The following is a 25406-nucleotide window of genomic DNA, read 5'->3' on the forward strand; positions in this document are numbered from 1 at the left end:
TGAGGGCCCGCGATGGCTGCGGTGGTTTTTCCGCTTCCGCCCCGATCAAGGCTGGGGGTCGACAAATCCTAAGAGAATAATGAACCTGATCATGAAGTGTAGGTTGCTTTGATATATCAGGAGTGAGATCTAAAGATACAATCAGAACCTCAATATGTTGGGCAGCCACATTTAGTGTTGAAGGAAAATATATTCTCAAGATAGAATTCATAATCTCTTAACGGAAATATAAAATATTCCATTGAGATAAATTTAATGAGTTTGGTTATTCAGAGTATTATGTCTAGCCACTTTAGTAAGGAGTTACTAAAGTATATATTTATGATATTAGATTTTATAAATATATGATGAATAACTTAAAGGATTAAATTTGGTACTCAAAGATTAAGATGTAATAATCTTCAAAGTGACAGTCAACATACATGACTTTGTATTACTATGAATATTTTATGAAGGGGTTGCATATATAATAAAGTCTTGGGATATAGTTTATTAATAAGGCTTAAAGTGCAATTATATTTATATAGTGGTATTAAATATAATTAATGGTAATTTTGGGCCTGTTAAGAGTTGACAGAAAAGTTCAAACCTCATTGGAGTTAGTGTCTTATTTGTTCCCTTTTGGTCCCACTCCAAGCCACATACTAAAACCCAATTGAAATAGCCCAAAAGACTAGCCCAATTAGATAATTAGTTATAAGGAGAGAAACGTACGGAGTTTTATAAGATAATGAAATGGTGAGTATGTGAGTGTAAGCTATTTTCTAATTCTCTCTTGAACACATACATATAAACTGATTGAGAGACTACACTTCTTGGACACAAGTGAAATTGGAGTGAAGATTAAAACTGTTCCCAAATACTTCTAATCTTTAGTTTTGAATATCACCGCACCAAGGTACAGTCTCTTATTCTTAAATTCTGAAATTTACATAATACATGTTATCAATTGCGAATAAACTAGATCCGTTAATTTTTTGCTGCGTATATTTTGTATGTGATACAAACTATGTTTTTCCAACAATTGGTAGACTAAGTTGATTAATATGCTAACAAAATTGGAGATGCTGTGAACTTCTATTTTGCTTCTTCTTTTTTCTTTACTGAAAGGTAGATATATATTTTGCTTCTTTTTCTTTTAATTTCCTTGTTGAAGCACAATTCGTCTAAACCTTTGATATATTTAAGAACTCGAACTAGAACCTCTCAAATGATAATAAAGTTTAAATAAAGAAATAAGATCCAAAAATCAAAATAAAGAACTAGTTAGCAAATGGTAAAAAACGAAATAGGTCTAAAACATTTTAATATGAGGTAATTTTCAAAGTAACTCCACCAAACGACTAATATAATCCATGCAATAAATGTTAAAAAGCTGACAACCCCCATTTAGGGTTGTGTAGACATAGTCATAGTTAACAGCAACAACAAATGTTAGGATTTCCTTTGATCAATTTGATTCTGACTGTGCTTCACTGCTGCCTAGTATGATGGAGACCAAGGAGAACATATTAATAAACCATTAATAGCTTTGTGTGACAACTTTGATAAATATGCAATTAGACAAATATGAAGGTATGTCAGAATTACCAGTCTCGCGTCTTGCCACAAACATGCGTACATGAGGGTCCACATGCAAACCCATTGATTCGTACATTTGATCGTAAACCGAATTCTTAAGAGACCTAGGTCTGTATGTAGATTTTTCGTCAAAATTTTGTGATAATGATAGTAGTAATGATTCTAGAAAAAAAGTTCATCTCTAAATTGTTTTAAAAGAAAATTCCTCCGATTTATTATGTAACAACTGATATAATAATTCAGGTGAACGTGTAGTTACATAGCCTATAGCCTATTTAATTCGTTAATAATTTTATAAATCATCAGTTAATGGATTGGAGTAGGTTCTTCTAAATCAATTGAGAAAAAAACTGTCCTTGTAAAAGTTTTGAACTTGCCTACAATGATGTGAACTATACCTTGAGCTTGAGCCTGAGGCATTAGGAATTCCAAAGTTCTGGCCTTGAGGGCCTTGACCTGGTGAAATCCAATTAGGTAGCTGAAGATTGGACATTGGTGGATTGTTCTCTTGCCAAGCCATTTTCATCTACACTCATTAAAGTTGACCAAGTTAAAGTATGTAGAAAATTTTTGTGAAAATAATCATTTAGAATAGGACACTTGGTAACAATAATGGAAACGGTGCCACCACAATAATGCATTACCCTAACATTCCTCTTCCATGGCTCTTCCACTCCATTTTGGCTAGTAGTCATGGCACTTCCCTGCATTCTTTTCTGAAAAGGATTTCCAAAACAAACTCAATTTGGTTTGAAGAAATAAAAGTGACGGAAAAGAAGCTTTGGGTTTACATAGACACATTCAAAGATACACAAATGTTCGTGCAGTTTGTTTATACGAGTTATATATATATATATATATATGGTTAAAATTCATAAAAAAATTTCATCTACTTAATAAACAAAAATAGCTTTTTAGTATGTACAAAACTACAAACAATCTGTTTCCCATGAAAAGGAAAAAATATGTTCGCCACATAAAAATAACAATATTTCATTTATAAGAATTTTTTATTAATATTATTCTATTTCTCTCCTTTTCTTTATGAAAATAGATCATACCCTGTTGTAATCAGCAGAAGAGCTTTCTATATGAGAAGGATATGACAATCCAATTCTATAAGACCCGTTCCCTTTAAATAAATAAATAAAAATACCCAAAAAAAAAAAAAAAACTTTAGAACAGTAAGAAGTAAATGAAACTTAAACTTAAAAAAATACTAGAAGATAATACACATATATACTTGCTGAATTGGAATGTTTGGGATTTGAATTTGACTGGAAGTGCCTCCAGTTGGAAAAAAACTGCTTGATCCTGTAGCCTGATCACTCAATAATCCTTGGAATTGAATTTCTCGTGACCTATAAATTTGATAATTAAATAGAAAGATGTAATCAGCAATAATATTTATATATAGGAATTATGTATGGTAATTGAAAAGATCATAATAAACCGACGTATTAAATTTCCTATACCCTATTGCAGTTGATGTCTCAGGTATAGTGATTTGGTTTTGGGGATGCCAATTAGCCCATTGTGTGGTCCTGAATTGTGATCCGCCACTTCCACTTCCTAGTAGTAGTGGTGTCTATAAGTAAACAAGGATTAATGTATCATTTACATTTTTGTGCAAATGTAGCAATAAATTAAAAAAGAAAAAAAAGAGAAACACTTAATGTAAAAAGGGAGTCATTTCATTTTATATCGTAAAGTTCCGAAACATAAATTTTGTCACAATTGGATTTTTTTTTTTTTTTAAGAACTTGTTAAAGTAATTAATTGTGAATAATAAAAAAAGAAAAAAGAAAAAAGAAAAAGAAAACGTGATGATCCATATAAAAGTGATTATCCAGTGGATTACTTTATAAGTTGTTGAAAAAAGTTAAAAAGTATAAGTTTTGTTCGTAAACTTATTAATTAAACAAAACAATGCTCACCGATACTTGGGATTGTGGCTGTTGGATCTGGGGTAACTGCATTCTAGAGGAAGCTTCCAAGAGAAACTCTGGCTGTAAGCTCGATGTGGGAAGATGGTAGGTGTTAATACTTCCAAAATTTTGTGTTTGGTGATTTATCGGAAATATTAAACCATGGTGCACTATTCTACTTGTCCGAGACCTACAAAATTTCAATCAATTTTCAATGTCAAATCTAATATGCTTCTCCAAAAAAAAAAAAAAAAAAAAAAAAAAAAAAAACTGGTCATGAAATAAATTCAAACATACGGAACAAAATTCTCAACATGAAAGGCACTTTGGGAAGCAAGACCAAGTTGATTTCTAGGATCAAACTCATGTCTCGCCCATGATTGAATGGTTGAAGGACTCCATCTTCTTGTGATGACTCTATCTGATAAAAATTTACATAGGTTAGTTGTGAGAGAAAAAATCAAATGTACATCCCATATCCTTATCTTTCACATTTAATTTGTAGAACTATATATATATATATATATGAATTTTGAAGTTTATAATCTAGGATTCAAGCCGTGTGAATCATACTGTGGTGGGGTGGAAGGACTGTGTTGTTATGGCTGATGTAGAATTGGAGAGCACTGATCTTCCTGCTTCTTGCATGTGTGCTGTATTTGCAACGCCGAGTACTTCAAATGTTCCATGTGGTCTAGTACAATCACAAAATTTAAGCCTTAAATAACATGGAGCGCGTCAAGGAAGCAAAATTCTGAATATATTATATAGTTTGTTGTCAATGACAGATATATATTATAAGCTGTACGTGTTGCATAAGTGGAAGTTTCGATATATATATATATACACCTAATTCTTGTGTGAGAGACTAAAAATAGCTACAATTACTTCAATGCATGCATACACATCTAGTACTTGTATCAGTGTTAGAACACATATGTTTCTGTAATTAGCTTCATAAACAACAGAGGTAGAATCTCTTGTGAGAGACCCATACCTTTGGAGCAATGTTGTAGATTGAGCAATATTTTGTTCAGAATTCTCCTGGCTTTGTTGAGCTTCATTGCTTCCATCTGAGGAAGAAGAGAGTGAATCTCTTGTTTTTTCATGCTTCGTATGCTCCTGCTTAACAAATTAAAGTTATCATTATGATTTTTTTCCAACTTAATAAGGAATTAACGTGTCCCTTATGATTTTATAAGTGATCTTACCAATTCATTTGGTTGCTGAGCTGGATCAATATTCTCTCCACGCATTTCCTTCCGAAAAATAAAAACAGGATAGGCAATAATTAAAATTTATGGAACTGTATAAGATGGTTACAGTTATTAATTTTTGAGTGAGAATTCATATATATATTTGGAGAGATGAAAAATAATTAAATAAAATTCAAGTTAAAGCATGTGGGTTTATAGTTTAGGTCGGCAAACAGTGAACAAAAATGTGTCTTGTGGTTGTCTTTGCTGGAGTGTGTTTCAGAGTCAATACAGATGCCTAGAGTTCTGCATATTAGATTCAAGTTTAAATCTTGTTCGACAGCTATTGGATAGATCGAGATTTAATATTTTCGATCAATCAAGCCATTAATTCAGTCAAGTGAAATGTGCCAGTCGGAATTGCAAATGCAGCTTGTTCAACCCATTAAGTTTTTTGTATTAAAAAAAAAAAAAAAAAACCATTAAGTTTTTAGGGTTTCGTACAACTAAGGCTAAACTTTAAAGCAAAAATCTAGAGAATGTGAAAAGGACCTTTGGAGAGTTACTTATTCTACATTTAGGGTTCCTATATGTCTCCTCTAAAAAAGCCTCCACTAGTGATTAATCTTTAAATTTTTTTAGATCCGGTGTTATAGTAGTGGATTGAAATTAGAACCTCTAGGTTTAAGGCACACCCCAAGTTTATATCATTTTATAAACTCCTAATTGTCAGTTAGGAACAGTTTAAAAAAAAAATTGTTATCTCGGAAGATACCATTTTTCTGTTTTAAATTTTACAGTACAGTGGTTGTTCATGTCGTTAAAATAATATAAAAAAAATATGAAAATATTTCACTTTATGAAGGTTGGAGGGAAAGTACGGTCTGCTCTACCGTATAAGCCTAAGGCTTGAAATAAAGAAGGCCTCCAAGTAAAAGAAGACCCCTAAGTTTTAACCATTTATTTATTGTAATAGGATTAATTAAGCCCAAATATTAGACAATAAATAAAATAATTTTTTTTATTAAATGAAAAACAAGAAAAAAAAATATTATGTCCACAACATTTTTCACAAAACTTTGAAAACAAAACCTAAGCGGCAATTGTTATTGCTTGTTATTGGTGAGCAAAAAAGTAATTTCAATGGTGGGTTCAAATTAAAACTAGTAGCAACTTAATACTTAAAATTTGTTGTGAAAATATTATAGATATAGCATTTCTAAAAAAACAAAAGAGCAATACACAAAAATTTGCAATAGTTGAGCTGGCAAATTTCTACTAATTCTCATTTAGGTCTACCACTAACATCACTTTTTTAATAGATGTGAAAGGTTTTGTCAAATTTTGCGTTTATGGATTTTCTCAACCAAAAAAAAAAAAAAAAAAAAAAAAAAATCTACGTGGTTCATATGTTAGTAATTTTGGATTTTTTTTTTTGATGATAATTTTGGATTTAAAACAAAAGAATAAGTTTAAGTAATTGTAGGGTCAATTTTTGTGGCCCAACCTCAAAAGATCTGGAGTCTAAACCCAATGAATTCAAGACAATGAATTTGTAGAGAGTGGGTGAAAGAGCTGGGTTGAATAGGAATTAAACAACGGTTAGCATGTGATTCAAAGATAAATAAACATAAAGGCACTCATAAAGCCTAACTGAATAAACATCCGAAGAGATAGTTCATAAATTATAATCTTATTTTTGAACTCTAACAATTTTTTATACTACCGTTTCTCTTCTTTTTCTCCTCTCTATTTTTTTCCATCCCCTTCTTATGGGGGATCTTTCACATTATATAGTGCCTTTTGGATCATCTTGATTATATATTTGTTAGTCATCTAAGCATCTACTTGAGTATATATCCCATCAGACCTCTTCTTTGGTTCTTTGTGAGCGGTGGTGGTTGAGAGTGCACTGTTCAGGGGTCTTCTCCACATTAATGCGGCTAGAAAAGTTATTGCAGTGCATTTAATGTGGTGGTAACATCTTTTCCTCCAGATATTTATCCGTTCTTATCATCTCCATACATGCTTGAAGTTTATCCTTATTATTGGAACCGTCAGGAAGGCCATTTGAACCACCCAGGTACTTGCTTGACCGAGAATCACTGTATCCGAGGAGATTATACTCTTCAGACCACTAACGCTCTCTTCGGACTATACTCTTTGCTCATTTCCAGGTATATTTTGCCCACCTGGGTCCTTTCTCAATCACTTTCTCCTCTTCAAACACGCCCTAGTCTTCGATTAGGGCCTTAGGCCTATTACATAACTCTGGGCTTTTACCACCACAATAGCCCCTCAAAATTTTTGTTTTTCCTTCGCATTCGAGGAGAAAAAATAAGATTTTGATTTGATACAGAAAATAAAAGATAAAAACTCGAAGAATACCTGAGTTTACATGTGTGTGAGCATAAATCTGGGCGCTTCATTATTGCCGATGCTGTTTCGGTATTCACGAAGCGGTATTAATTACTCCAGGTGGCGTTCTATCTCTCGCATCCAACGGTGGATGATCGATCCAACGGACGATATTTTTCCTCAGAATTTGGGCGGGATAACTCCCACCCACTTTCTTGCTCCTATATAAGGCCTCAAAGAATACTCTCTCTTTTTTACTTTGCAATTTCTTACTCTCCAGTGAACCCAAACGTTCAAACTCATCAACCTTTTCAAATCATCCATCTCATTTCTACAAAAATTCACGCAAATCCTTCCAAGGATTTAAGGATCACTCCCCAACCCTATTCGTGTAAGTTTTAATCACTTCAAACCCTTTATTCTCTTCTCAGCCAACGCTCTCGGCCCTCAAACTCTCATTTCTCAGTTATTACTCTTTGTCTCCCTCTATTTAACCAAAAATGGGTAAATTTCAGTATCTTGTCGACAGTCCTACCTTAATAGAGGCATTTAAGAAAACATACGGCATACCATAGGGAGTAAACCTGAGGTATTGTCCCACAGAAAGGATAGTATCTGACCGAAGAGAGGGAGAAGTCGTAATCCCTACGATAGCATTCATAGAAGGGGGAATGACTCTCCTTATGGGTTCTGTTACCAAAAATTACTTTCGTAACCACAGGCTTTGTCTTGACCAGTGCGCGCTTAACGTCTTTAGGATCCTAGGGGCAATTGACGCTTTGAATCATCACTTAGGACTAGGGCTCACCTGGTTTGACGTAGTACACATGTACGAATGTCATAGCCAAAAAGGAGGGGGATATTATCTTAAATCCCGATCCAACATTTTTCGGCTCGTCTCCTGCCTTCCTAAATCTAATAAAGGGATGAAAGACGACTATCTGATCGTCTCAGGCGCATGGCATGACGATTTTCATTGCCCAACCGAGCTAGGAGAGCCAGGTGGGACATCCTAGATTTAGGTTTCCTAACAGTAGATATGGACCCTTTGTTGTTGTTGTTGTTGTGTTTTTTTTTTTTTTTTCTTCTCTTTGTATCGGTATTTTCAAGTTTCTGACTGAATTCTATTATGGTGTTAACAGATAAAGCACACGTTACTCCCCGGCTTAGCCTTACAAACGTTGCCACGCTCAACTACTTGCTAAGATCAGAAAATTTTTGTAAATGAAGACGGGCAACTCCGGGTTGTTCATCTTATTCTTGGTTACACATTAAAACTGAGCGATTGTCAGCCGGTCGGCAACGCTATAACGCAAGGGGATTATCAGATTAACCGAATAGACGTCTCTCAGCACAACTTTCTAGCACCGTTCGATCTCGCCCTCGCGCCACATCCAAATCTGCAGGCCATACCACAGCTCATACAGCCAGTTCAACAGGTTCCTCTTGAAGCAACTGCAGAAAGAGAAGGAGTCACTTCTTCAACCTTTTCGCTTGAGGAACAGATTGATCAGTTTAAGTTTGAAGAAGAGGCTTCAGGAGGGTACAGGTCGTTCAGATCTCGGACGTCGAAGAGGAGATTGACAGGCAATCCAGTGCTCTCCCAGTCCTGATAACTGCTATTCAGGACGATTCTTCAGAAAAGGAAGACGAGGCAAGTCTCAAGGACTTGATGAAGAATAGAACTAAAAAAGTTGGGGCCAAAGAGACTAGTACGTCTCAACCAGCTGTTAATCTTCCTCCACCATCTCCTCAAATTCCCTTTGATCTCGGCTTAAAACCATTGCCAGATCCGAAGAAGAAGAGGCCCATTACAGATAATGCAGAGAGGGAGGTGGTGCCTCCAAAAGGGGTAAAGCAACAAAAAGTAGATAAGGGCCAGCAGAGCAAAAGAGCTTCGTCAACTGAGAGCCAAGACGAAGCTCTTGTCGCTGAGGTGTGCCGAGGGCAGCGCACCTGGTCCCCTAAGCTGGAGCTGGATAGTGCTTCCATCCCCTGGGATACCTTCCTTAGGAATTATCACGGGAGGAGGGCAAGTTTAATTACTGAAGGCCTAGAGCAGCCACTTCTCCTTTCGAAGGATATGGAGTCTTACAGGCATTTAAGCCAGTATGAACTCTTCTTATCCCTCAAAAGGGATTTGACCATGGTAAGTGAACTAGTCCATTTTTTCAATTAAAATGTTGATTAATTAATTAATATATATATTTTTTACTTTATATTGAAAATTTTCCTTCTACTATATAGATTACCTAGCAGGTTTATGTGGCCGAAGAGTGGAATAAAAGAACTTTTAATAAAGCCTAGGTCGAGGCTCACATTCGGTCTGAGGTTGAAAAATCTCTGGGTAGTCTGAAGGAAGATTATTCTCGGCTATCCGAGAAGTTAAGAGATATGACAAGCCAAAGGGATAATCTTGATGCTAGCCTGAAGACCGCTGAAAAGCAGGCTGAAGACCAACGCAAGCAGTTGCGCATGATCGAGATCAATCTGGAGATAGAGAGAGAGTCGGTCAAAGGTCTTCATGCTGAACTACAGAAAGCCAAGGAAGTTGCTCAGTTGGCCAAGAAAGATGCTCAGCTGGCCAAAGAGGCAGTGGAGGCTGAGAGACAAGCAGCATATACTCTTGGGGTGGAGGAGACCCAACACAGACTCACTGAGGAGTTCGCGAAGGTCTGTAGGGAATACTGTGATGTAACTTGGGATAAAACCCTTGAAGCTGCTGGGGTCCCTCCAGAGGCTGACTTGAGGCAGCCTAAGAGTGTTTTCTACCACCCAGACATTTGCAAACTCCAAGAAGCTTCAGAGCAGCCTGTAGTCGACCAAACCCTTCCTGATCCTATTGAAGCACCCAAAGAGTTTGGTCAGACTGGAGACCAGGGCAAGCAGGTTGAGGATCAGACCACAGATGTTGCTACTCAGCCCAGCCATACTGCTGACCCTTTGGCTCCTCAGACGAAGACTTAGATATCTAAGAATTTCTATTTCGTACTTGTATTAGTTAGTTTTTAGTTGTTTTTTTATTTTATTTTATTTATGTAAGGGATTGTAATGTACTTTCTTTTTAATTAATGAAATTGTTCTTCTACTTTCTATCTTTGTCGTACATGTTATGAAATTTACTATTATTGCAAATGACTGACTTGTAGTTAATATAACATAGGCAAACTTAACAATGATATCATATTAATGATGCAAACAATTTACTCCAATACTGGAAGAAACTGATTGTGTAAGAATTATTAATAAACATTAAAAGCAATGAATGATATGAAGATCTTACAGTTTTTCTTGAATATTTATGGAGAATACTTCTGAGCACTAACTTTGTATTGAGTGCATGGCCGAAGAGATTTATCATAAGCCGGCATTTACTCAAATAAGTTTAAACACTTAGGAGGATCGTAAGGGAGTGTTAACTAACCCAAATCATCTGGTCTGAGGACTTCAGGCATGATTGGGTTTAAGTTTAAACACTTAGGAGGATCGTAAGGGAGTGTTAACTAACCCAAATCATCTGGTCCGAGGACTTCAGACATGATTGAGTTTAAGTTTAAACACTTAGGAGGATCGTAAGGGAGTGTTAATTAACCCAAATCATATGGTCCGAGAACTTCAGGCATGATTGGATTTAAGTTTAAACATTTAAGGAAATTGTAATGGAATGTTAACTAACCCAAATCATCTGGTCCGAGGACTTCAGGCATGATTGGATTTAAGTTTAAACACTTAGGAAAACTGTAATGAAGTGTTAACTAACCCAAATCATCTGGTCCGAGGACTTCAGGTATGATTAGATTTAAGTTTAAACACTTAAGGAAATTGTAACGGAGTGTTAACTAACCCAAATCATCTGGTCCGAGGACTTCAGGCATGATTGGATTTAAGTTTAAACACTTAGGAAAACTGCAACGAAGTGTTAACTAACCTAAATCATGTGGTTCGAGGACTTCATGCATGATTGGATTTAAGTTTAAACACTTGTCCAAAAATTTTATATAATAACTTGGCATATTGATTAAAGAAAAGGTTTGATTAATAATAGTACCTTTTGAGTTTGTTTACATTCCAAGGGCGTGGTATTACATGACTATCTAAGTCTTCTAAAAAATACGCCCCAATGCCAGCCCCTAAGGTAATACGATATGGCCATTCCCAATTGGGTTCTAACTTTCTTTAAGCGGGGTTTTTTGCAGTGCCCACAAATTTCCTGAGCACCAAGTTACTAGGTTCTAGGGGTCTTAGCTTTACGTTGATATCATAACCCTGCCTGAGTTTTTGTTGATAATGTGCTAATCGGACCATTACATTTTCTATCTTTTCATCAATCAGATCCAAACTCTTCTCCAACAGCTCACCATTGCCGGTCGAACTAAAGGAGTTGGTTTTCAGTGTTAGGAATCCAGTCTCCAGAGGTATGACAGCTTCAGCCCTATAGGTCATCGAAAAGGGGGTCTCTCCAGTAGACCTACGAGGCGTAGTTCTGTATGTTCAAAGTATGTGTGGCAGCTTTTCTACTCATTTGCCTTTTGCATCATCTAGTCTTTTCTTTAGTCCATTTACTATGACTTTGTTAACAGCTTCTGCTTGCCCATTTTCTTGGGAATAAGCAGGGGTGGAGTATCTATTTGTGATCCCTAACTCAACACAGTAATTCCTGAATGCTTTACTATCAAATTGAAGGTCATTGTCCGAGATGAGGGTATAGGGAATTCCAAACTTAGTGACAATATTTTTCTAGATAAACTTCTTTGCATCGACATCCTTGATGTTTGCTAGAGGCTCAACTTCAACCTATTTGGTGAAATAGTCCGTGCTGACCAGAAGGTACTTCTTATTTCCTGCAGCTTTAGGGAATGGATCCACTATATCTAAGCTCCATTGAGTAAATGGCCATGGGCTAGATAGTGGATTAGGGACTCCACCTGGTTGATGTATATTTGGTGCAAATCACTGACATTGATCACATTTTTTTACATATTCATGGGCTTCTTTCTGCATATTCGGCTACCAATAACCTTGAGTAATGGCCCTGTGAGCCAAAGATCTACCTCCAGTATGACTTCCACAGATTCCTTCATGCAATTCTTCCAAAAGTGATTCAGCTGCTTTAGAATGCATGCATAATAAGTATGGTTCTAAGTAGGAGCGTTTGTACAATTTATGGTCCTCGGATAACCAGAATCTAGTTGCCTTCCTCTGAACTTTGTCGGCTTCCAGCTTCTCTTCAGGCAAAATATCATCCTTTAGGAATTTAACTATAGGATCCATCCAACTGAACTTGGCTCTGATTTGATGAACTTGAACAATCTCACTCCTTGTTCCCGTAGGCTTATGCAGGTCTTCGACGAGGATAACCCTAGGCAAATCCTGTATCGAGGATGTGGCGAGCGTGGCTAAAGAATCAGCATGTGCATTTCCACTTCTGGGGATGTGCAGTAAGTTAAAAGATTCAAACTTCGACTGCAAGCATTTAACTCGGCTTAAGTACTCCTGCATTCGTTTTTCTTTAACACCAAATTCTCCTTGTACTTGTCCGACGACTAGCCTTGAGTCCGAGAACACTTCCACTAACTTTCCTCCCATCCTTTGAACCATAGTAATTCCCATCAGTAAAGCTTCATACTCAGCCTCATTATTTGTGGCCGTGAAGCTTAATCTTAGCGATTTTTCAATAATAATTTTTTCTGGAGATATTAACACTATCCCCACTCTAGATCCTTTCTGGTTCGCTACACCATCTACATATACTTTCCAAGATGAAGGGCCTTTCTGGGAGATTACGCCAACTGATTTTCTATCCATGTCCAGTGTTGGTATCAATTCTTCTAATGAGGGCTTAGTAAACTCAGCTACTAAATCTGTGAGGACCTGCCCCTTTACGGAGGTGCGTGGCATATACTTGATGTCAAAAGCCCCTAGGATAGTGCCCTATTTGGCTATTCTCCTAGTGTAGTCAGCACTTCTGAGTATGATTTTGAGTGGAGGTTGGGTAAGAACAACCACTGTGTGTGCTTGGAAATAATGAGGCAACTTCCGAGTGTCGAGCACTACTGCCAGGATTGCTTTCTCTAATGGCAGATATCAAATCTCTGCCTCATGCAATGATTTACTCACGTAGTAAATTGGCCTTTGTACACCTTGGTCCACTCGTATCAACACCAAACTCACAGCATAAGGGGCCATGGCAATATAGGTAAACAAGACCTCATCTGGCTCAGGACTGGACATGATTGGCAGCCGAGCTAAATAGTCTTTAAGTTGTTGAAAAGCCAAGCACACTCTTCAGTCCACTCGAATCCTTTCCATTTGTTGATCAACGAAAAGAAAGGTTTACACCTATCTGTTGATCGAAAAATGAATCGGTTTAGAGCAGCAGTCATTCCTGTCAGTTTCTGAACTTCTTTGGGATTTCGAGGAGCTTGTAAATTGTTGATGGCTTTTATCTGATCGGGGTTAACTTCGATTCCCCTGTGAGTCACCATGTACCCTAAGAATTTGTCTGACCCCACACTAAATGAGCATTTGGAAGCATTTAAACGTAGCTTGTACCTTCTTAGAATTTCAAAAATGTTTTCAAGATCCTTTACATGTTTAGAGACGATCTTGCTTTTCACCACCATGTCATCTATGTAAATCTCGATACTTTTACCCAGCTGTGGCTCAAACATCCTCGTCATCATTCTTTGGTAGGTGGATCCTATATTTTTCAAACTAAATGGCATCACTCTGTAGTGGTAGTTCTCAATAAGGGTAACAAAAGCAGTCTTTTCCTGATCCTCCAGGGCTAATGGTATTTAATGGTAACCTTGGAAAGCGTCTAGGAAACTCATCCGAGGATGGCCGACAGTAGCATCTACTAACTGATCAATTTTTGGCATAGGAAATTGTTAGGTTCTAAAAGTTTAGGAATTTATGTATTTAGAACTCTAATTTGTAATATTGGCAAACCATGATCAAAACAATATGTTTAATCTTGTTTAAACTTGCTCAAAGTTGATTAATTATTGTAAAGTTGGAATCGAGAGATTGTAGATGCATTGGGGCATTTCGGTCTGGCTCGATCGATCGAAGAATAGACTCGATTGATCAAAAGTCGACTAGATTGCGTTTTCTGCAGTTTTTCCAACTCAGCCCTAACTCATTAAACGTTTAGGGTTTTATGTTTTTACCTTAGGTATATAAGGCAAAACCCTAGCCACATTTTGAGTGTTACTCCAGTTGTATTGTTGCTCATACATTGCTGTTTTGTGTAAATCTCTTGTGAGATCTAGAGGAGTTTTCCTTTACACAAAGCTTAGGGTTTTCAAGATAGAGATTACTTCAACATCTTGATGATTAACTAGGTTGCTACCATTGAAACTTAAAGAATATCAAGCGTGGGTGCTTGTAGCTAATTGAAGAATTCAAGAAAGAAGGAGTCCGTGGATTCGGAGTTTACACGGGGTCGTGTCAGTAAGTTCTACTGGTAGGTAGCATTAGGAAGTCGAGCAGGGAGCTTGTAAGTCCTTTTGTATGAGCTTCGATTCTTTCATAGTGAATTCAGTTTTGCCTTGAGGATCGGTGGGTACAATCCTCCTCAGGTTTTTTACCGGTTTGGTTTTCTTGGGTGATTAGATCTTGTGTTATTTATTATTCCGCTGCTATATATTCTTGATATGATTGTTTGATTGTTTTAACCTAGAATTACTTAATTTGACTAAGTAACAACTTGGCTAATTAACTAGGCTACTCAATCTGGTTGTGTGTTAAGGAGTCTAAAACCGTTCAAGTGGTATCAGAGCAGGTAGCTCTTCTGTTGTAGATCTTTTGATCTCTGAGCTGATCCTTGACCCCTGTTGTCATGGATTCTTGGAAAGTCTTTGTGCTTATTTGTCAACTTGTCTACTTGCTGTCTTTGCCTTTTGTTATTTTTGTTAAATTTTTTCCTTAAGTATTTTGGCATAATCACATGTGATAAGAATTATGTATGTTATACTGCTTTAACCGTCTTAAAGGCACGTGATTCTTGTCTTTGGTATTTGGATAGTGGTTGTTCCAGGCACATGACAGGAAATAAAGGTTTATTCAAAACACTCTTTGAAGTAAAGATTGGGACATTCACTTTTGGAGATGGAAGTAAATCTGTGATCAGAGGCATTGGTACTGTGGACATTCTAGGATTGCCAGTGTTTGAAGATGTTTGGTATGTTGATGGATTGAAGGCCAATTTACTCAGCATAAGTCAGATTTGCGACAATGGATTGAATGTTCTTTCCACAAAGTATGAATGTGAGATACTTGATGGAGGAGGTGACTGTATGTGTGTTGGTGTAAGGACAGCTGACAACTGTTATGGCATAACACCAAGTGTAAACAACAAGTGCTTTAGTACAAAGATTGATCAAGTTGATTTGTGGTATCAACGGTTGGGGCATGCCAGTCATAAGCAGTTAGAGAAGATTTCCAAGTGTGAGGCAGTTATCGGTTTACCTAAGTTTGAGAAGATAGATAAGTGCATTTGTGGACCATGTCAGATAGGTAAACAAGTAAAATCCAAGCATCCGTCTGTGACTAGTGTTCAAACTTCAAGATCTTTAGAGTTATTACACATTGATCTCATGGGTCCTGTCAGAGTTCAAATTTGGGTGGAAAGAAGTATATTCTAGTTGTTGTGGATGACTTTACTAGATACACTTGGGTTGTGTTTTTGAAGGACAAAGCTGAGGCTCTTGAGAAGATGATACATCTGTGCAAGAAATTGCAGGTTGAGAAAGATACTGTGATAGCCAGAATCAGAAGTGATCATGGAAGAGAATTTGAGAATACCAAGCTGGCTACTTCCTGCAATGATCAAGGCACTCACCAAGAGTTCTCATCACCCGAGACACCTCAACAGAATGGGATTGTGGAAAGAAAAAACAGGGTTGTACAGGAGATGGCACGAGTCATGCTACACAACAAAAAGTTGCTAAAATCCTTCTGGGGAGAAGCAGTCAACACTGCTTGCCATACACTCAACCGGGTGTATTTTAGACCTGACTCCAAGAAAACTCCCTATGAACTCTGGAAAGGGAAGAAACCTGTTGTCAAATATTTCAGGATATTTGGCAATGACTGTTACATTCTACGTGATAGAGAGAACCTAGAAAAGTTTGATGCAAAGAGTGACAAAGGATACTTTCTAAGATACTCTTCCACCAGTAGAGCTTATAGAGTGTACAATCTGAGAACCAAAACAGTCATGGAATCTTAAAATGTTGTGATAAATGATGAAGTGTGTTCAGAAGCATCTTCAGAAAGCACTGTTCCTGCTCAAGATAAGTCCTTAGAAGTTAATGATTCTCTTCCTACTGAGTATGTCGGGAAACATAGTGAGGAAGAGCTGTTAGTGTTGAATGATACAGTTTTAGTACCATCAACTTTAGAACCATCCACTCCGGTTCATGACACTCGACAGATACAAAGTGAGCTCAGTCCTCCATCTGAACAGAAAGGGATCACAACATCTCTTGTTAAACGTCCATCCTTTAGAGTGAGATTGAATCATCCTGCCATAAATATATTGGTTAGTCTGAATGATAACATGAGATTGAGATCAAAAGCCTTGAATGTGATCACTCACTCATGTTATCTGTCCCAATTTGAACCGAAGAAGGTAGATGAAGCACTTCAAGAAGCTGATTGGGTAAATTCCATGCATGAAGAACTTCATCAATTCGTTTGGAATGATGTGTGGGAATTAGTTCCTAGGCCGGAAAGTGTAAATGTGATTGGAACTAAATGGATCTTTAAGAACAAGTCAGATGAACATGACACTGTGATTAGAAACAAATTAAGACTTGTTGCACAAGGGTACACACAAGTGGAAGGAATTGATTTTGATGAGACCTTTGCACCAGTGGCTAGGTTAGAATCCATCCGGATATTGTTGGCCATAGCATGTCATCTAAACTTCAAGCTGTATTAGATGGATGTCAAGAGTGCTTTCTTGAGTGGGATGCTATAAGAAGAAGTCTATGTTGAGCAACCTAAAGGCTTTGTTGATCCTCACAGACCTGATGATGTCTACAAATTGAAGAGAGCTCTCTATGGGTTGAAACAAGCACCTAGGGCTTGGTATGACAGATTGACTGCATATCTCACTGAGCATGGTTTCAAAAGGGGATCTGCAGATACAACTCTCTTCATAAGAAAGGATAAGACTGGTTTTGTTGTAGCTCAAATTTATGTAGATGACATTATTTTTGGTGCTACTAGATCTTCTTGCTCATTCTTTTGCAGATGAAATGAAGGCAATGTTTGAAATGAGCATGGTTGGTGAACTGACTTACTTTTTGGGATTGCAGGTAAAGCAAACAGAGTTAGGAATCTACATAAATCAAGCCAAGTATGCAAGAAATCTGGTGAAAAGATTTGGATTGGACAAGGCTGCTCATGCTAGAACACCAATGGCTGCTAATGCAAAATTAACAATTGATCCATCAGGTGAGTCTGTTGATGTTACTTTGTATAGAAGCATGATTGGATGTCTGTTATATTTGACTACTAGTAGGCCTGATATATCTTTTAGTGTTAGTGTTTGCTCTAGATTTCAGTCTAACCCTAAGGTTTCTCATTTAAATGCTGTTAAGAGAATTATAAAATATGTGAGTGGAACCTTGTGATTATGGACTATTTTATAGTAAGGAGTCTAATTTTCTCTTGCTGGGTTTTCTGATTTTGATTGGGCTGGAATGCTGATGACAGAAAAAGCACCACTGGGGGGTTTTTATGTAGGAGCCAATCTTGTGGCTTGGATGAGTAAGAAGCAAAATTCTGTTTCTTTATCCACTGCTGAGGCAGAATATATTGTTGCTGGGAGTTGTTGCTCTCAGCTCCTTTGGATGAAAAAGTTGTTGAGTGATTATGGGATTCCTCAAGACACCATGGTTGTCTATTGTGATAATTCCAGTGCTATAGATATATCTAAGAATCCTGTTCAGCATTCTAAGACTAAACACATTGAACTTAGATATCACTTCATTAGGGATTTGGTTGAAAAGAAAATTGTTGTTCTTGAGTATATCCCTACTGATCGTCAAAATGCTGACATCTTTACCAAACCGTTGATGGAAGTAAGTTTGAGACACTTCGTCAAGTGATTAGTGCGCTTCGATGTCCTTAGTCTCTTTTGGCTTTCATGGTCCTTGTGCTTCATTGCTCATTCCTCTGTGACCATTGTTCTTTGGTTTTTGTGTTTTTTTCTAGGACTTGCATTGCATTACATTCATGCATTTCATTCTAAGATTTATTTGTTTTCTCTTTTGAAAAAAAAAAAAAAAAAAAAAAAAGGGAAAAGCAAATTGTGTTTGGCACTATTTCTCGTGGTTGTTGAAAACAAGGTTGGTCAATTTATTTTCACATAACATGGCTTATGTACCTTGTTTAGCTTTGATGAGCTTATTTATTGCACTTGACTAGTTGAAACTTTGTAGTGCATGTTGTGTGGGAAAGATGTTTATGGCTATTGATCACTTTGTCTTGATCTTGAAGTCACATGTTATTTGACTGTTGGACTTGATTCTTTTGAGAAAGGCATAAATAACCATCTCAGCACTGTTCACTAGCCAATTATGAACACCTTAGTGCATATCATAAGATTCTGTACTCGAGAAAGTGTAGCACATGCACAAAAAGAACATAAGGTGTTGTCTCGGCTTAATTGCTTAATGCTTAAATTGGTGTGTACTATTGGGTTTGATGCCATCTCACAAAAAAAAAAAAAAAAAAAAAAAAGAGGCAAAAATACAAGAAACTTACATGATTGCAAGCTTTTGTTCTAGGAGATGTGGGAGTTATAGGATGTAACTCTTTAGGTGATAGTCTCTTTTAAATTCTATGTGTTGAATTTTGTAGACTTTGTGATGAATTGCTATTCACATATCACCTCACATGTATTTCAAGTTTTTGCTAGTTGCACATACTACACAAGTTACTCTTTGCTAAACTTTGTACATGTTATTGTGTGTGTTTTTGGTCTGACCAACCAAGTTTGAAAATACTTTGAGAATTATGCAAAACATTGTTTCTGCTTGAGAATTTTAAAAGAAGAATGGCTGAAATTTTCTTTGGAGAAGTTGGGATTAAAACTTGGGTTTTTGAAAAAGTATTCCATCTCATACTCATGCATTTTGTCTCAATTAGTTTAATACTTTGAGGAGTTGTTTTCAAAATATGGTTTATGATTTTCAAAATTGTGATTTTTCTCAAAACTTTTGTGAGCCTCTGCCCAGTTCGATCGATCCATTCTGATTTTCGATCGATCAAAAAAGTGCTTTAATTTGTTTAAAAATGACTGTTTGATTCGATCGATCGAATGTATTTTTTGATTAATCGAAAGTCGTGAATCAGGTTTTTAAAAAACACTATTCTTGACTGTTTCAAACACATTTTCAAAAAGTTTTCATACTTTTTCTTTCTCTCTCTGACTCGGCAAGGCTAAAAGTCCAAATTTTTGTCATTTTCCTCTAGATTTTTCGCAAGGTTTCTCTTTCCTCAAGCCGGTATGACTATCTTACCCCTTCTTTTGAGTTTATTTACATCTTTTCATGCATTTTTCATGCATTATTCTTTATATTTTCGGACCTTTCTCTTTTTGGGATTTTTGTTGATTCAAGCCTAATTTTGTGTAATTGATCAATGGGTTTTTGTGGGGACATGCTATAAACATGATCTTGATAGCTTAATTTGATCAATTTTGAGTTTTGTGAGAAATTAAAAATTCTAGGGCTTGTAATTGATCCAAATTGGGGATTTTTGTTCAATTGGGTTTAATTGATGAAATTGGCTTGTTGTTTTGATGAAATTGGTTATTATAGTGTGTTTTCAACAATGTGTGATGATCAATTCATCATTTTGTTTCAAAATTTTCAAAGTGGTTTTTCAAATTTTTTTAGGGTTTTTGTTAGAAACTCTATGTTCAAGCCAATTTTGTGAAATTGAACCTAATTAGAACTGTGTTTACTACATTAGTTCATGCATCACAACATTGTTATTGTTTATGCATCATATAGATTTTGTTCTATTTTTATTGTGCTAACTTGCAATCTGCCCTTGGTTTTGTTTTATTCTGTTCTTTTGGTTTTCTCTTTGTGTCTCTGTCCTTTCCTTAGCATCATGCCTAGGAAGACTAGAGCCCGTAGGACTATTCCCTCATCTTCTCCATCCCCTCCTTCTTTTGACCGTGAGAGGTTTCCGAGTGAGAAAAACCAAGAGATTTTTGAGAAGCTAAACCTTCAGAGAAAGATTTGGGCTGAGCGTTCTGTTCTCTTAGATGAACTTGATCCTACCATTAAGGTAAACTTTGAGCGTCGGGGTTGGTTACCCTTGGTGGATATTTCTGATCCTCCTCCCCCTTTTGCCTTAATTAGAGAGTTCTTTTCGAACATCTCTATTCGCATCTATGATTCCAACACTTTGGTAAAGAGTTGGATACGAGGCGTAGAGTACACCATTACTCCCCGGGTAGTGGCTAATGCTCTAGGGGTACCTTTGGTCCAGAATCCTGTCTATCCTTATGATGAGTCTCCCGAGTTGAGCGATGTCTTGTCTTACATCACTGGGACTTCTATCCAGTAGGGTTTTGATCCTGGGATCACTTCTACTGAGCTTTCCGGGTTGCACTATCTGTTCTTTAGGATAGCCTGTCATTCTATCTGGCCCATATCTCATGTTCACACCATTCCTCTTGAGCGGTGTGTATTTTTGTACGCTCTGGTTACTGATGCTCCTATCAGTTTTCCTCATCTATTTCTTCATTCTTTGAACGAAGTTTATAGGAGTTCATCTACTGCTCATGCTCTTGTTCATCCTATTTTTATTCATAGGATTTTGCTTAATCTTGATCTTAGTGATTTCCCTTCCTTCGAGGCTGTTCATGTGATTGCTCCCATAGGTGCATCTTTCCTTAGACAGAGGGCTACTCATCTTCGAGCTGGTTCTAAACACCCTAGATCTGAGCCTTCTAGTAGCACACCTCCTCCTCATTCTTCTTCTACAGGTCTTGCTAGTGAGGATGTTCCTGATACTGTTGGTGATGCTGCTGCTGCCGATGTTCCTCCACCTCCTTCGACCGACTTTGATGTTCGTCGTACCTTGGAGACTGTCATGACCGTTCAGGCGGCTCATGGTCAGATTTTGATGGACTTGCTTGATGAGATTCGCGCTTTGCGAGCCAACCTTGCGAATCTTCGTTCACCCTCACCACCTCCTTTTGATGCTGACTTGTGATTGCCCTTTGGCATTCCGTCACAAAAAGGGGGAGTGGAGTTGACTTGTAGAGGGGTTTTTGTAGTTAGGGGGAGATTTTTTGTTTTTAAGGAGCTTGTGGAGTTTTTAGATTTTATCTAGGTGCTTCACTTTGTATATCATTTTTGGGGATATTCATGTTAGAGGGAGTAACTTTGATTGCTTTACATGATATATTCATTACTTTGATTGATATACATGATATATTCATTGATTCTTGTTGCTTTGTGATTCACTGCTTATTGATTTATATTTATGAGTTGATCATTAATATATGTCTTTATTTTGTGTTGTGTGAATCTTACAAGAATGTTATACCTATTGTTTTACTCTTTTCTGTCACACATGCGTTTATGCATTTGTTGAGTATTTCAGGAATGTACAGGTTGATTCAACTGAGCTGCTGTCTACGCTTGCAACTAATGGATAGTAGTTAGGATTGAATTTGTGTTTATGAGCATTACTTTTGTAAAGGGCTTTTTACTTGTAAACTTTGAGCTTTTAATTTGTGTTTTGTCACGGATTGCCAAAGGGGGAGTTTGTTAAGTTCTAAAGGTTTAGGAATTTATGTATTTAGAACTCTAATTTGTAATATTGGCAAACCATGATCAAAACAATATGTTTAGTCTTGTTTAAGCTTGCTCAAAGTTGATTAATTATTGTAAAGTTGGAATCGAGAGACTGTAGATGCATTGGGGCATTTCGGTCTAGCTCGATCGATCGAAGAATAGACTCGATCGATCGAAAGTCGACCAGATTGCATTTTCTGCAGTTTTTCCAACTCAGCCCTAACTCATTAAACGTTTAGGGTTTTATGTTTTTGCCCTAGGTATATAAGGCAAAACCCTAGCCACGTTTTGAGTGTTGCTCCAGTTGTATTGTTGCTCATACATTGCTGTTTTGTGTAAATCTCTTGTGAGATCTAGATGAGTTTTCCTTTACACAAAGCTTAAGGTTTTCAAAATAGAGATTACTTCAACATCTTGATGATCAACTAGGTTGCTACCATTGAAACTTAAAGAATATCAAGCGTGGATGCTTGTAGCTGATTGAAGAATTCAAGAAAGAAGGAGTCCGTGGATTCGGAGCTTGCACGGGGTCGTGTCAGTAAGTTCTACTGGTAGGTAGCATTAGGAAGTCGAGCGGGGAGCTTGTAAGTCCTTTTGTATGAATTTCGATTCTTTCATAGTGAATTCAGTTTTGTCTTGAGGATCGGTGGGTAAAATCCTCCCCAGGTTTTTTACCGGTTTGGTTTTCCTAGGTGATCATATCTTGTGTTATTTATTATTCCGTTGCTATATATTCTTGATATGATTGTTTGATTGTTTTAACCTAGAATTGCTTAATTTGACTAAGTAACAACTTGGCTAATTAACTAGGCTACTCAATCTGGTTATGTGTTAAGGGGTCTAAAACCGTTCAGGAATGGATCCTTAGGACAAACCTTATTTAAATTAGTGAACTCTACACATACTCGCCATTTCCCATTCTTCTTCTTCACCACCACCGTTTTTGCTAGCCACTCAGGATAAAAAAACTTCTTTAATAGCCCCAGCTTGTTTGAGCTTTGTTACTTCTTCTCTTACTGCATTAGCATGCTCTTTGGATGGGCGCCGAGGAGGCTACTTCTTAGGAGTAATCAATGGATTAACCTTCAAATGGTGACATATGAATTCTGGATCCACCCTTGGGGCTTCGTAGGCATTCCAGGCGAATATATCAAGGTTTCTTTTAAGGAACTCTGTTAGCTCTTCCTTCTCTTGCAGAGGTAGCTGAGATCCAACTTGAAAGAACTTTTCTGGATTGTTTATGATTGTAACTTTAACTAAATCTTCACACCTAGCGCCTTCAGCTGTATCTTTGACGGGCGATGCCCGAGGATTTAACTGCTATAAACCCTTTTTGGCTTAGGCCGAGGACTCAGTTTCGAGCTTATGCAGGATGACAGCCACTAAGCACTGTCTGGCCACGGATTGATCTCCCCGGATTTCACTAACCTGTCCCTTAGATGGATATTTAACCTTCTAATGCAGAGTAGATGAAACAGCTCCTAGTGTATGGAGCCAAGGTTTGGCTACAATTGCAGTATAAGGCGAATATACATCCACAACGATGAAATCCACCTCTACTACTTCTGCACCAGTTTGCACAGGCAATCATATTTGTCCCTTCGGGGTAACAACTCTTTCTTCAAAACTCACCAGGGGAGAATTGTATGGTTCCAAATCATCGGGTTTTAAGTTCAGTCCCCTGTAGAGATCAGAATACATTATCTCTATCGTGCTTCCCTGGTCCACCATAACCCTCTTCACGTCATACCCTCCAATTCTGAAGGTGATCACTAAAGCGTCATTATGGGTTTGGATGGTCCTAACCTTGTCTTCATCAGAGAATCCTAACATTGGTTTGGTATCCGATTTAACTTTCTTTGGACCATGACTAAAGTTTTCTGCGGGTAACCGGGCCACTGACATAACCTTGGATGGCGAGGATCCTGTTCTCCCCGGTGCTGCGAAGATGACATTGATAGTTCCTAAAGGAAGCTTCGAAGAATCATCTCTTCGGGGCTCCGAGTTTGTCTGACCTCCTCGGCCACTAGAATGATGCAAAAGTTGTTTCAATCGACCCTCGCAGACAAGTTGGTCCAAATGATCCCACAGGTTCCTGCAATCCTCTGTGGTATGCCTGTGGTCCTGATGGTACTGGTAATAGAGGTTATGATTACGCCTCTCAGGGTTTCCCACCATCTTGTTCAGCCACTTGAAGAATGGTTCGTTCTTGATCTTTTCTAACACTTGATGTACTGGCTCTTTGAATACAGTGTTAACAACTTAAAGATTTGCTGATCCTGACTGCCCAGAAAAATCCCTACGCTACTTGTTATTATCCTATCTATCCAACCTGAAATCTCTCCTTTCTTAGGGGATGACCTTATCTTTTCCCTTTCCTTATTGTTGATCTTCCTCAACTCTTTTATACTTGTCAATATGGCCTATGAGCTGACGTACGTTAGTAACTGGCTTACCAGTTAAGAACTTCTTTAAACCATGTTCAGTAGGGAGGTCGAGCTTGAACGTATTAAGGGCCACTCCATCACAGTCGTCTTCCATCTCATTGAACATTTCCCAGTACCTATCTGAGCATGTTTTCAAGGTTTCACCTTCTTGCATGCTCAAAGATAACAAAGAAGCTAAGGGCTTAGCCACTCTTCGGTAGGTGATAAAACGAGAATCAAATGCTTGAGTGAGTTCTCTGAAGAAGTTAATGGAATTTGCTTTCAGGCTATTAAACTATCTCATCGCAACTGGTCCAAGACTGGAGGGGAAGACTTTGCACATCAAAGCTTCATCTTTAGAATGGACTGCCATCCTCTGATTGAAGTGGCTCACATGTTCTACAGGGTCTGTCTTCCCGTTGTAGATAGTGAATGTCGGCGGATGAAAATGGCGAGGAAGTTTTGCCTATTTGATCCTGCGCATGAAAGGCAATTTGGAGATTTGATTCAAAGCTTTGCTCATAGTATCATTCCCTATACCCCCATGTGATGGACCTGGTGGTTGGCGCTCGTGATAGTGCTCTTCTTCGTAAGAGAAAGACTCACTAACTGGTGTTTTGGTCCTACGTTTATAAGAGACATCCTACTCATTGTCAGAGTCATCCTCGGAGTAAGAAGATGTTTGCCTTCTCTTTTCATGGCGCAACTCTCTTTTCAGCTTGTCAATCTCTAGTTGCATGTTCTTGTTTTTCTCTGAATGAGACACGTGACTTCCACCATGTGATTGGCTTCGATCAGTATGCGTAGTGTGTACACTACCTTCACGATCATGTCTCTGCTCCAAGTTAAGAAAAGGATCAACATGCTGGGATGCTCTAGATTCTACTAGTTGTTGCCCTGGTTCCGCCATCATTAATCGTTGCTTCCACTCTTGCTCAAGCTCTCCCCACAAACGGCGCCAATTGTAAGGTCAATTTAATTTTGTGGTCCAAGCTCAAAAGATCTGGAGTCTGAGCCCAATCAATCCAAGACAATGAATTTGTAGAGAGTGGGTGAAAGAGCTGGGCTGGATAGGAATTA

At 37.6% G+C, this 25406-nt stretch overlaps 2 protein-coding genes across 3 annotated transcripts in view; both read right to left on the reverse strand.

Annotated features, from left to right (window-relative positions):
• Nucleotides 1-1255: 1255 nt before the first annotated feature.
• Nucleotides 1256-3609, reverse strand: LOC136067460 (uncharacterized). The gene is made up of 7 exons (XM_065773362.1): nt 3519-3609; nt 3057-3169; nt 2825-2942; nt 2226-2297; nt 1980-2107; nt 1591-1691; nt 1256-1482 (listed from the first exon to the last, which is right to left on the reverse strand). The coding sequence occupies exons 1-7, from the start codon at nt 3558-3560 to the stop codon at nt 1451-1453; spliced, it is 606 nt and encodes a 201-aa protein (XP_065629434.1). The 5' UTR covers nt 3561-3609; the 3' UTR covers nt 1256-1450.
• Nucleotides 3590-25406, reverse strand: part of LOC136067461 (uncharacterized) — a 33861-nt gene continuing 12044 nt past the window's right edge. For both annotated transcript variants that reach the window (XM_065773364.1, XM_065773363.1), the window contains 5 exons: nt 4721-4768; nt 4507-4631; nt 4083-4203; nt 3807-3930; nt 3590-3699 (listed from right to left, as the gene is read on the reverse strand). In XM_065773364.1, the coding sequence (XP_065629436.1) occupies nt 3680-3699; nt 3807-3930; nt 4083-4203; nt 4507-4631; nt 4721-4765 (435 nt within the window). In that variant the 5' untranslated portion in view covers nt 4766-4768 and the 3' untranslated portion in view covers nt 3590-3679. The remainder of the gene's footprint in view (nt 3700-3806; nt 3931-4082; nt 4204-4506; nt 4632-4720; nt 4769-25406) is intronic.

This window comes from Quercus suber, unplaced genomic scaffold (genome assembly GCF_002906115.3).
Source record: "Quercus suber isolate HL8 unplaced genomic scaffold, Cork oak 2.0 scaffold_73, whole genome shotgun sequence".
In the NCBI taxonomy this organism is placed as follows: Eukaryota; Viridiplantae; Streptophyta; class Magnoliopsida; order Fagales; family Fagaceae; genus Quercus; species Quercus suber.